Source organism: Saccharomyces mikatae (genome assembly GCF_947241705.1).
Source record: "Saccharomyces mikatae IFO 1815 strain IFO1815 genome assembly, chromosome: 5".
Taxonomy (NCBI): Eukaryota; Fungi; Ascomycota; class Saccharomycetes; order Saccharomycetales; family Saccharomycetaceae; genus Saccharomyces; species Saccharomyces mikatae.
This window is the reverse complement of record NC_079260.1, coordinates 23,585-37,199: the sequence shown is the minus strand read 5'-3', so window position 1 is coordinate 37,199 and position 13,615 is coordinate 23,585. Positions and strand designations below refer to the sequence as shown.

Genomic DNA, 13,615 nt, shown 5'->3' with positions numbered 1-13,615 from the left:
AAGGGTAAACTTATAGTATATTATATTTAAATGATGATATTATCTTCATCAACAATGGAAACCCAATGATTATCTCAACTTTATCCAGTCCTCACGGGATGTTATCATATTTTCTATCATCATAGCCTTCCGTAAGTTGAAATGAGTGGCAATTTCTTTATTAGTGTTTTGTAGTTGGTAAAGCTCCAAAGTAACACTCAAAGAACTCCGAAGTCCCAATCAAACCTTTATGAGAAATTCAACATAGGGAATGCAAATGCAGTCTTGATGTATTAAATATTAGGTATATAGAAGATAATAAGGCCATATTAATCTATCCGGTGAAAGCTCATTTGTTTATAACGGATGGCATACTTTGCCCTTCTTCCACAATGGAAGTTTCCATATCCTCCTTGGGATCTCTAAGGGCTGCTTCTGCAGCAGCCGCTTTAGCCACCGCAAATGGGTCCACTTTAGTAGACTTGAACTTCCTTGCTGGAACACCAAGTCTAAATAATTCGTTTATTTCCATAAAGGTTCTACCCGCAGTTTCGGGTAGGTCAACAACCGCCCAAGCCAAAGTAACGAGACAGAAGCTTCCCCAGAAAAACCCTGACTTCGCACCCCAGTTCCATTTCTCTGAATTTAATTGGTACATGATCAAAACTGTAACCACAATACTTATCACGTTATAAGCATTACGAGCCAAAATGATTGTTTTGGTTCTTAGCCTAGAAGACGGTATTTCAGAAACTAAGCAGAAAACGACAGGCGCAATACCCAAGTTGTAGAAGAAGGCAACAACCATTAAAAGAGCACCACTTCCCATTTTGGCACCGTGAGTATCCGAGCATCCCAAACCGCCGATAATGAAGAACATAATGCCTTGAAAAGCCAATCCAACCGTATAAAGGTCAAATCTACCATAATATTTCGAAGCCCACCAGGATATGAACGTTGCAGCGATACCAAGACAGTACTGAATAATACTAAAAGTGAAAGCTGTATCGGTACTAACACCAGCTTTTTCGTAGAAATAAGTTGAGTAACCAATCAGTGATGCACCACAGGATGTTTGACCAATCCAACATAAGCATGCAATTCTCGTTCTCCTCCGATTGATACCGTCCTTCACACAATCCCAGTAAGTTCCCTCATTTGACATTTTTTGCTCCTTTTCTATAGTCGTTTTGATTTTATCTAGTTCCATACTTACCAGCAATTCTTTCTCGGGACCCTTACCACTCAATGTCCTTTCAAGCGATCTCTTCGCCTGTTCCATTCTTCCTTTCTTGATCAACCACCATGGAGATTCGGGTGCGAGGAAAATCCCTATTGCCAGGGGAAGAGGCCAGATCCATTGTAAAGCAAATGGTAGCTTATATCCCAATTCTGAGTTAGCATATTTGTTCTGGGAATTCTTCATGATACCGGCAGCAAAAAGTTGGCCAAAAGTCCAACACAAATTCGAATAAGTTGTCAGGTAGTATCTTAGTGCCAAAGGACAGATTTCGGAAGCATATGAGACAGTCAAACATTGGAAACAACCCCAAGGTATACCACACAATGCCTGACCTGTGGCAATCATGCCCAAACTTTTGCAAAAATACAGAATAAAAATGAAAGCAGCCAAAAAGAACAACGCCAAAATCAAAGTATATCGATTACCCATATGATCCACTAAAGGACCAGTCATTTGTAAACCGACAATCTCACCTGCCATGTAACACAAACATAAACCAATCTGCCAAGAAACTGAAATTTCATATTCTCCCGTCTTACTATTTAGAGAACCGTATTTCTTCTGGAAAATAGGCAAAGCATAGAACGATCCAAGAATGGCGGTATCATAACCCTCTTGAATCAGCGTTGTAGAGACTAACAGCGACCAAGCAGCAGCTTTGGGATATGTTTTTAAAGCCGTCAAAAGCGGCATATCCCTCTCACTTTCATCTGCCTCTTTCGCATCCTGCATAGCTTCATCGAGAAGATCTGGCACTTCCTCATGATTATCTTTTAGTCCTCGTGAATCTTGGCCATACTCAATATGGGAAAGATCGAAGTCGGATTTCTTACCTACCTCCTGCATCTCTATCGAGTTGAGATCCGTACCATTAATTCCGTCCTCGATCTTATCTACGTTCAAGTCGCTCCTACCCTTTTTTCTGTTTATTAGTGAGGATATGCCCTTCATACTCAACAAATAATCTTCGATGTTATTCTATTCCTTTGATGAATATTCCAAAATATACCACAGCAAATTTGGAGTACTAATGGTTCCTTTTATAATAAATAATTATGCACTATGCACTCTGGACAAAATGTATACGGCCGGATTTAAGCCAAGCTTTGCGTTTACGAATAATTTTCTTTGTGTTTGTTATTCAATGTAGATTTTCTGAGACCTGGGGAAGAGTTTAAACAACTACCGAGAAGTCCAGGAAGAATCCCTCAGGTGCCGATTCTTTACAAAAGTAGATAGAGCGTTATAACGCCTGCACAAAAGCTGAGTTAAACGTAAAAAAAGTAACCTGACATAACTTCAAATCTATAACAATATGTTCTTCCCCTGAATAACTTCACCACCTAGGTACGAAAACACAACCATTGGATTGTAATAACTTATTCTGAGAGGTAGAAACTTGTTGCAAACTCGCTTAAACTCTCGCTTTTATATAATCTTTTTCCTTTTTGCGGACTTCGTTAAAAATATCGTAAAATATGGGGTTTAGGTTTACAGGGTTTATCCGCGATTTTTCGCGAACCCCCACAATTAAGAGTTGTTCGAAGTCGATATAGAATAGGTTTTTGTTCCTCTTCTTGGTATCTTCGGTTACGTAATATGGCAATATCGTGGGATGGTTTGAACAAAGTAATATGAAAAGATCCTTTGTTCGAGGTTCCTCTTGCAGCATATTTTTCTGGGGTCCCCCCGAACAAGGTATAAAAGCCCTGTAAGTAAGTCTTCAAAGAAAAATATCATCTCTTCTGAACAGAGTCTTCAAGTGATTTGAAACAGTAAATCAGTCAAACATAATTGCAATACATAAATGACTATCTCTGATCATCCTGAAACTGAAAAGAAATGGTGGAAAGAAGCCATGATCTATCAAATCTACCCGGCAAGTTTTAAAGACTCTAACAACGATGGCTGGGGTGATTTGAAGGGGATAACTTCCAAGCTGCAGTACATCAAAGATCTTGGTGCTGACGCTATTTGGGTTTGTCCTTTTTACGACTCTCCACAGCAGGATATGGGGTATGACGTATCTAACTACGAAAAAGTTTGGCCAACTTACGGTACCAATGAGGACTGTTTTGAGCTAATTGACAAAACTCACAAGCTTGGTATGAAATTCATCACTGATTTGGTCATTAACCATTGCTCTACAGAGCATGAATGGTTCAAAGAGAGCAGATCTTCAAAGACCAATCCAAAGCGCGATTGGTTCTTTTGGAGACCACCAAAAGGTTACGACGAGAATGGCATACCAATCCCTCCAAACAACTGGAGATCTTTCTTTGGTGGACCGGCTTGGACGTTCGATGAAACTACAAATGAATTTTATTTGCGTCTATTCGCGACTGGTCAGGCTGATTTGAATTGGGAAAACGAAGATTGCAGAAAAGAAATTTTTGAGAGTGCGGTTGGATTCTGGCTCGATCGTGGTGTGGACGGCTTTAGAATTGATACCGCTGGTTTATACTCAAAACGTCCTGGCTTACCAGACTCTCCGATCTTTGACAAAACCTCGAAATTGCAACACCCAAATTGGGGGTCTCATAATGGTCCTAGAATCCATGAATACCACCAAGAGTTACACAAGTTCATGAAAAATAGAGTTAAAGATGGTAGAGAAATAATGACAGTAGGTGAAGTTGCTCATGGAAGCGACAATGCGTTATACACCAGTGCAGCCAGATACGAAATCAGTGAAGTTTTTTCTTTCACGCACGTCGATATTGGCACCTCACCATTTTTCCGTTACAACAAGGTCCCTTTCACTTTGAAAGAATGGAAGGAAGCTATTGCATCTAACTTCTTGTTTATCAACGGTACTGACAGTTGGGCTACTACCTATATCGAGAACCACGATCAACCTCGCTCAATCACGAGATTTGCTGATGATTCACCCAAATATCGGACCATATCTGGTAAGCTGTTGGCATTGTTGGAATGTTCCTTGACAGGAACATTGTATGTCTATCAAGGCCAAGAGTTGGGCCAGATAAATCTCAAAAACTGGCCCATTGAAAAATACGAGGACGTCGATGTCAAAACCAATTACAATATCATCAAAGAAAAGTTTGGCAAGGACTCCAAGGAAATGAAGGATTTTCTTGAAGGGATTGCCTTGGTATCTAGAGACCATTCGAGAACCCCCATGCCATGGTCTAAAGATAAACCCAATTCTGGCTTTACGGGTCCAGACGTCAAGCCCTGGTTCTTCCTGAACGAATCGTTTCAACAGGGAATCAATGTTGAGCAGGAAACGAAAGACAATGGTTCAGTCCTCAACTTCTGGAGAAGGGCTCTGCAAGCTAGAAAGAAGTATAACGATCTTATGGTTTATGGTTACGATTTTCAGTTCATTGATTTAGACAGTGACAAAATCTTTAGTTTCACTAAAGAGTATGAAGACAAGACGCTGTTTGCAGCCTTAAATTTCAGTGATGAAGAAGTTGAATTCAACTTGCCAAGAGAAGACGCTTCCTTATCTTTCATGCTCGGAAATTACGACGATGCGGACGCCTCCTCTAGAGTTTTGAAACCTTGGGAAGGTAGACTTTACCTCGTCAAATAAACTCTTGGTCAATCGGGCTGTCATTTTAACAAGTAAAAGTCGGATCTAATTAGATAGTTTTTTTTTAGTATGTTAGTTTAGTGGCACTCTTGCTAAAATTTTGTTTTATCAAAATCAACTAGTGCCATCCCCTGTATAGCCAGCATACGTTATGATACTTTAATGTTTATGATGTGAAAGTTATAAATCTTGCTATAATAAGTGAACGACCGGACTTTTGAAGTGATGGCTCAACCATTATAGATTATATGGATGGAATAAGTAGATGACGTCTAAAATATGAATTGACCATAGTTATTGTCTTTCTTGCCCACTTCAAAAGCGAACAGTCCCCCTAATTTCATAAGACCTATTGAAAGTGATACAGTTATCAGTTATCAGATTCTGGCTACACCGACCACATTTTTTTTCAATAAGGCAAGGTCAGTATAGAAAATTCAAACTTCAAATCGGAGTATTTCATGTGTAAGGTTCCCATCTACTGACGTGATAACTATATGACTAATGTCCTCAAAGAATACTAGACTTACACTGAGCCAATTCAAAGTATCGCAAGTTAAATTTTGAAGAGCAGTGACTAGAACGGCACAATACCTAATTTGATGATTTGATAATGTGTTCATTAAGTATCTCAAACCTGTAAAACTTCAAGGAAAATTATACTGTTCTTATATACCACAAGCTAACTTCAGAAAAAAAGAGATTGCTATCCAAGAAATTAAGAAAAAGGGATACAATTTTTCGTTACAAGGTGCTGTATCCAAACCTAAGACTACAGAATATGGTCAGTTGGTGACATAATATCCTGTAGATAATCGCAATGGAAACAGCTGTTCATGTGTCGAAGGATTCACTGAAGAGGATTATATCTGTTCCTAAGCGTAATGTGAACTTTGAGGAGTGCCGCCCGAAAAGATGGGGCTGAAAGCTGTCGCTACTTCAATAACCGATTTTCGCTACCATGGCCACTATCATGAGTTTTAAATCACAGCAGAAAAAGGCTATAATATGTGTGAATGTGTATAAGAGGTCACGCTCTATTATGATAATTCAAAAAGCACTAAATAGTTCTTAATGACCCGAACGACAGTTGGATAATTTGAAATTACTGAATTGGGCAACAATAGAAATGTAGATCATCATTACGCTACACATGATTGGTATAAAAACACTGACTGATGTTTCGTGTTGCTTCGAGAACAAAATTTTCCGAGCCCAGAGATGATTGTGTTGGCTTATTGAAATTATATGGAAATGAAATGGTACTTGTACAAACGAGTATGTTTTTGAATGAGCGCTCTAAATTTTCAAATCGAATTATACCAGGGTTTACTTGTTTAGCAATTCCCAAGAATAAATTAGTTACGTTGAGTAATATTCAAATTAGTTATTTTTTCTTCTGCTTATTAGTTCATTCTCCTGTTAAGTTTTCAGTTTTTACTTTCTAGCCTAAACTAAAGATAAAAACTTGAATATTGTTCTATTGGTCTCATAATTCATTTAGTCTTTCAAGAACGTATATTATAATCTAGAAACACAAACACCACCATAATCTGCTATAGTATTATTGGCGACCAACAAAAATATGAATAATTTCCTTGAAATATCGAATATATAAAAATGGATTGTTGATTCTTATTGCAACCCTGAAGAAAATATAGATAGTATTTAACTTGTGTTTTCCTGGAGCTATAAACCTTTTCTTGATGAAAGGGTTTTCAGTGACGTGATGATAGCCTTAGCTAACACTCCGGGCAATTGAACTACTGAGTACTTGTTTTAATACAGTTTCATTAGAGAAATTTTTTGCTTTCAATGAGGCAATTCTATTTGTTAACTACTATTTAAATATGTTTGTGATCTGTACGAATAGACCTTTTACAAATCCTGACTCATCTTAGCTTTTATTACGTCAATATCAAAGAACTAAAAGAATTTACTATGAGCATAACCATGCCATACAAAAATTAGAGCCTAAAAGTTATTTCGTCTTTAGACTTGCCAATGGAGAAAAAAGTAGCGCCTTTCTCAAAAGATTTTCCGTTTTTTTAAACATAACCTGAAAATGTTTGAGTGATGTCGTACTATTTTGCTGTGTGTTAATTTTTAGAAGGTCTACTAGTCCTAAAATCAAACCTTTTAATAAATGAATTTCCAAATTGTTGGAATGAAAATCAACTATCGTCTATCAACTAGTAGTCATACTACTAGTACATTATCATATACGGTGTTATAAGATGACATAAGTTATGAGAAGCGGTCATCGAAATAAGTGGAAGCTGAAATGCAAGGATTGATAATGTAATAGGATAATGACTGACAAATATAAAATGACAATAAAAGCATATACAGAATTATGTAGAATTACGAGTTCCATTTATTGGATTCCTATATCCTCGAGGAGAACTTCTAGTATATCTACATACCTAATATTATTACCTTTATCAACAATGGAATCCCAACAATCATCTCAAAATTCGCCAATCTCTCATGGTAGCGCCTGTGCTTCGGTTACTTCTACAGAAGTCCACACAAATCAAGATCCGTTAGACGTTTCAGCTTCCAAAATTCAAGAATTTGAGAAGGCTTCCACTAAGGCTCATTCTCAACAGACAACGACACCTCACTCGTCTGCTGTTCCAGAGAACCACCATCATGCCTCTCCTCCAGCTGATCAAGTACCATTGCCACAAAATGGGCCGCTCCCACAGCAGCGCATGATGACTCCCCAACAAGCCAATATTTCTGGTTGGCAAGTATACGGGCACCCAACTTTGATGCCGTATCCACCTTATCAAATGACACCCATGTATGTTCCATCTAAGTCAAACTCACAGTTTACACAATATTTACCACCTGATGGAACACATCGAAACACTTCATCACCCGAGTCTGAAAATTCATTCACTGATTCATCCTCAGCGAAGTCTAATATGACATCCACTAATAATTATGTCAGACCACCACCAATCTTAACCTCACCTAATGACTTCCTAAGTTGGGTTAAAACATACATTAAATTTTTGCAAAATTCAAATCTCGGTGATATTATTCCGACAACAACCGGAAAAGTAGTACGTCAGATGACAGATAATGAACTCACCTTCTTATGTCACACTTTTCAATTATTCGCTCCATCTCAGTTCCTACCCACCTGGGTCAAAGACATCCTATCTATTGATTATACGGATATCATGAAAATTCTGTCGAAAAGCATCGAAAAAATGCAATCTGATAATCAAGAGGCAAATGACATCGTGACACTCGCAAATTTGCAATATAATGGCAGTACGCCTGCAGAAGCATTTGAAACAAAAGTCACAAACATTATTGACAGACTAAATAACAATGGCATTCACATCAATAACAAAGTAGCATGCCAACTAATCATGAGAGGCCTATCTGGCGAATACAAATTTTTACGCTACACACGTCATCGATATCTAAATATGACAGTTGCTGAACTATTTTTAGACATCCATGCTATCTATGAAGAACAACAGGAATCAAGACGCAGCAAACCTTCTTACAGGAGAAATCCGAGTGATGAGAGAAATGATTCTCGAACTTACATGAATACGACCAAACCCAAAGCTATAACTCGAAGTTCCCAAAAAACAAATAATTCGAAATCAAGAACAGCCAGGGCTCATAACGTATTCACATCTAAAAACTCTCCCGGTACTGACAACGATTCCATCGGTGAATCAACTACCGGACCGATTCAATTGAATAATAAGCACGACCTTCACCTTAGGCCAGAAACTTACTGAATCTACCATAAATCATACGAATCATTATGATGATGAACTTCCTGGACACCTTCTTCTTGATTCAGGAGCATCGCGAACTCTCATAAGATCCGTCCATCACATACACTCAGCATCACCTAATCCTGACATAAACGTAGTTGATGCTCAAAAAAGAAATATCCCGATTAACGCTGTTGGTGATCTTCAATTTCACTTCCAGGACGACACCAAAACATCAATAAAGGTATTGCACACCCCGAACATAGCCTATGACTTACTCAGTTTAAATGAACTGGCTGCAATAGATATTACAGCATGCTTTACCAAAAACGTATTAGAACGAGCTGACGGCACTGTACTTGCACCTATCGTAAAATATGGCGACTTTTACTGGGTATCTAAAAAATATTTGCTTCCATCGAATATCTCTATACCCACAATCAATAATGTTCACACAAGTGAGAGAACACACAAATATCCTTATCCTTTCATTCATCGGATGCTTGCACATGCCAATGCCCAGACAATTAGATATTCACTTAAAAAGAACACTATTACGTATTTTAATGAATCTGATGTTGATTGGTCTAGCGCTACTAATTATCAATGTCCCGATTGCTTAATCGGTAAAAGCACCAAACACAGACATATCAAAGGATCACGGCTAAAATACCAAAATTCATATGAACCTTTTCAATACCTACATACGGACATATTTGGCCCTGTTCACAACCTACCAAAGAGCGCACCATCCTATTTTATCTCATTCACTGATGAAAAAACCAAATTCCGTTGGGTTTATCCATTACATGACCGTCGCGAGGATTCTATTCTCGATGTCTTTACTACGATACTGGCTTTCATTAAAAACCAGTTTCAGTCTAATGTTCTGGTTATCCAAATGGACCGTGGTTCTGAGTACACTAACAAAACTCTCCATAAATTCCTTGAAAAAAATGGTATAACTCCATGTTATACAACCACAGCGGATTCCAGAGCCCATGGTATCGCTGAACGGCTAAACCGTACCCTATTAGATGACTGTCGTACCCAACTGCAATGTAGTGGTCTACCGAATCATCTATGGTTTTCAGCAGTCGAATTCTCTACTATCGTAAGGAACTCACTAGCTTCGCCCAAAAGCAAAAAATCTGCAAGACAACACGCTGGATTGGCAGGACTTGACATCAGTACTTTGTTACCTTTCGGTCAACCCGTCATAGTCAATAACCACAACCCTGACTCAAAAATTCACCCTCGTGGTATCACTGGCTATGCTCTACATCCATCTCGAAATTCTTATGGATATATCATCTATCTCCCATCCTTGAAGAAGACAGTAGATACGACTAATTACGTTATTCTTCAAGGCAAGGAATCCAGATTAGACCAATTCAATTACGACGCACTCACCTTCGATGACGATTTGAATCGTTTAACTGCTTCTTATCAATCGTTCATTGCGTCAAATGAGATCCAACAATCAAATGATCTCAACATAGAATCCGACCATGACTATCAATCTGACATTGAATTGAATCCTGACCACCAACGAAATGTACTTCCAAAAGTACCAATCCCCACTGACTCCCCACCTCCTTTAACTCATACTGAAGAATCAACGCCTATTTCTAAAACCAAGACTCGAGCACCCAGAGAAGTTGATCCAAACATATCTGAATCTAATATTCTTCCGTCTAAGAAGAGATCTAGCATCCCAAAAATTGCTGCTAACGACAGTACCGGTTCGGGTGGTATAAATAAATCAGATGTTCCTCTACTTACTCCTTTGTTCAAACCCGACACACAACATTCGTATCAAGCCAATACATCTAATGATTTCGGTGACTCAGACTCACAAAGTGACATTGATGCTGACTATAAGGGCGTGACGATACCCAGTTTGGGTGGTACCAGCAACAAAACTGATTTGCAGATAAGTGATCCAGAGACTGAGAAAAGGACCAAACACCGTCCACCTTCAATCGATGCTTATCCACTGAAAAAGGACTCATCGCACCATATTTCCCCTATAAAAACACCAGTTACTCGTCCCGAACAGAATATCGAGGAATCTATTATCGCTGATCTCCCTCTCCCTGATCTACCTCCAATACTTTCTACCGAATTCCCTGACCCATTTAAAGAACTTCCCCCGATCAATTCTCGTCAAACTAATTCCAGTTTGGGTGGTATGGATGACTCTAATATCTCCGCTACTACCAATAGCAAGAAAAGATCATTAGAAGATAATGAAACTGAAATTGAGGTATCACGAGACACATGGAATACAAAGAATATGCGTAGTTTAGAACCTCCAAGGTCAAAGAAACGAATACTGCTGATCGCAGCTGTAAAAACAGTAAAATCAATCAAACCGATACGAGCAACCTTAAGATATGACGAAGCAATCACATACAATAAAAATATTATAGAAAAGGAAAAATATATCGAAGCATATCAAAAAGAAATCAATCAACTACTAAAAATGAACACTTGGGATACAGACAGATATTATGACAGGGAAGATATAGACCCTAAAAGGGTAATAAACTCAATGTTTATCTTCAACAAGAAACGCGACGGAACTCATAAAGCTAGATTTGTTGCAAGAGGTGACGTTCAACATCCCGATACGTATGACTCAGGTATGCAATCCAACACTGTACACCATTATGCATTGATGACATCTCTGTCTCTAGCATTAGACAATGACTATTTTATTACACAATTAGATATATCCTCGGCGTACTTGTACGCAGACATTAAAGAAGAATTATACATAAGACCCCCACCACATTTGAGAATGAATAACAAGTTAATACGTTTGAGGAAATCACTTTATGGTTTGAAACAAAGTGGTGCAAACTGGTATGAAACTATTAAATCATATCTGATACAACAATGTGATATGAAAGAAGTTCGTGGATGGTCATGTGTATTTAAGAATAGTCAATTGACAATTTGCTTATTTGTTGATGATATGATATTATTTAGCAAGGACTTAAATGCAAATAAGAAAGTTATAGAAAAACTTAAGAGACAGTATGATACGAAGATTATAAACCTAGGTGAGGATAATGATGAAATACAATATGACATTCTCGGATTAGAAATCAAATATAAGAGAGGTAAATACATGAAGTTAGGTATGGAAAACTCTCTAACTGAAAAACTACCCAAAATAAACGTACCTTTGAACCCTAAAGGAAAGAAACTTGCTGCTCCAGGCCAACCAGGCCTTTACATAGACCAGGAAGAGCTAGAACTAGAAGAAGATGATTACAAAATGAAGGTACATGAAATGCAAAAACTAATAGGTCTAGCGTCATACGTTGGATATAAGTTTAGATTCGACCTATTATATTACATTAACACGCTTGCACAACATATACTATTTCCATCCAAGCAAGTGTTAGATATGACATATGAATTGATACAGTTCATATGGGATACGAGAGATAGACAACTAATATGGCACAAAAGCAAATCTACTAAGCCAGCAAATAATTTAGTTGTTATAAGCGATGCCTCATACGGCAATCAACCGTATTATAAATCACAGATTGGCAACGTATTTCTACTTAATGGAAAGGTAATTGGAGGAAAGTCCACCAAGGCTTCATTGACATGTACTTCGACTACAGAAGCAGAAATACACGCAATAAGTGAATCTGTTCCGTTATTAAATAATCTAAGTTACCTCGTACAAGAACTTAACAAAAAACCAATTACTAAAGGATTACTTACTGACAGTAAATCTACAATCAGTATAGTTATGTCCAAAAATGAAGAGAAATTTAGAAACAGATTTTTTGGTACTAAAGCAATGAGACTCAGAGATGAAGTATCAGGAAATAATTTGCACGTATGCTATATCGAGACTAAAAAGAATATTGCAGACGTATTAACCAAACCTCTTCCAATAAAAACATTTAAACTACTAACAAACAAATGGATTCATTAGATCTATTACATTATGGGTGGTATGTTGGAATGAAAATCAACTATCGTCTATCAACTAGTAGTCATACTACTAGTACATTATCATATACGGTGTTATAAGATGACATAAGTTATGAGAAGCGGTCATCGAAATAAGTGGAAGCTGAAATGCAAGGATTGATAATGTAATAGGATAATGACTGACAAATATAAAATGACAATAAAAGCATATACAGAATTATGTAGAATTACGAGTTCCATTTATTGGATTCCTATATCCTCGAGGAGAACTTCTAGTATATCTACATACCTAATATTATTACCTTTATCAACAATGGAATCCCAACAATCATCTCAAAATTCGCCAATCTCTCACAAATGTATGAGGTTGATATCGAAATGGTAACGTAGCACCTCTTTCAGATTGCAGCATTCTGGAATAACTAGTTACATGAGAAAAAAACTGCCCAGTATTTATTGTCCAGAATTAAGAGTTTAAACTTCAACCATCCCAGAAAAGTGCTAACAGTATTTATTTACTTGTACTCTCTTGTCTAACCTTCGAAGTTACTTTAAGAAATAAATGAGTAATTTCCAAGATAAGTTTTATCAAAGGTTAATATAACCTTGAAACAGATGCAAATTTTGACTGTTTCAAAGGATTTTGGAAGTATAATTTTGGTGAGATACTTTAGTACAGCTTCCGTTTGTGAAACATATTGGTGTTATTATACTCAGAACCAATGATATATCTACTTCATTTTACATGATAGCAACCATCTCTATGCCATTATCATGTTTTACTTCTAATGTTTTCGTTATACTGCACCTGGTATATAAAAAATACGCCCAATTTTTCCGAAAAGTTAAATGTAACTTTACCTTTGCTTTAAACAAGTGAAATGCATTTATGTTGCTTGTTATTTAATTTCTCGACTATTATGTATAAAGAGTGTACTGGAAGTCTATTTGATGATAATATAGTACATCTATGACTCTACCTTTTACTATATTCATTTCCTCTTCTGTGGGAACGTTGCAATTTAAACAGAATTATTGATCTATGTACTTAAGCTCCTAACAATTCTTGATGACGACTTGAACCCTGCTTACTGATCAGTACTATCTATGCCA

At 37.4% G+C, this 13,615-nt stretch overlaps 4 protein-coding genes across 4 annotated transcripts; 3 read left to right on the top strand and 1 right to left on the bottom strand.

The window, feature by feature from the left end:
• Positions 1-328: 328 nt before the first annotated feature.
• On the bottom strand, positions 329-2,173 carry SMKI05G0090 (sugar porter family MFS transporter; the record flags this gene model as incomplete). Its single annotated transcript, XM_056221756.1, has 1 exon — positions 329-2,173. One exon carries the CDS (start codon positions 2,171-2,173, stop codon positions 329-331), a length of 1,845 nt encoding a protein of 614 aa, XP_056081515.1.
• An 856-nt stretch (positions 2,174-3,029) lies between these two features.
• SMKI05G0080 (glycoside hydrolase family 13 protein) lies at positions 3,030-4,784 on the top strand (the record flags this gene model as incomplete). Its single annotated transcript, XM_056221755.1, has 1 exon — positions 3,030-4,784. One exon carries the CDS (start codon positions 3,030-3,032, stop codon positions 4,782-4,784), a length of 1,755 nt encoding a protein of 584 aa, XP_056081514.1.
• A 2,450-nt stretch (positions 4,785-7,234) lies between these two features.
• On the top strand, positions 7,235-8,557 carry SMKI05G0070 (uncharacterized protein; the record flags this gene model as incomplete). Its single annotated transcript, XM_056221754.1, has 1 exon — positions 7,235-8,557. The coding sequence occupies one exon, from the start codon at positions 7,235-7,237 to the stop codon at positions 8,555-8,557; it is 1,323 nt and encodes a 440-aa protein (XP_056081513.1).
• Positions 8,558-9,035: 478 nt separating this feature from the next.
• Positions 9,036-12,503, top strand: SMKI05G0060 (uncharacterized protein; the record flags this gene model as incomplete). Its single annotated transcript, XM_056221752.1, has 1 exon — positions 9,036-12,503. One exon carries the CDS (start codon positions 9,036-9,038, stop codon positions 12,501-12,503), a length of 3,468 nt encoding a protein of 1,155 aa, XP_056081512.1.
• Positions 12,504-13,615: the final 1,112 nt, after the last annotated feature.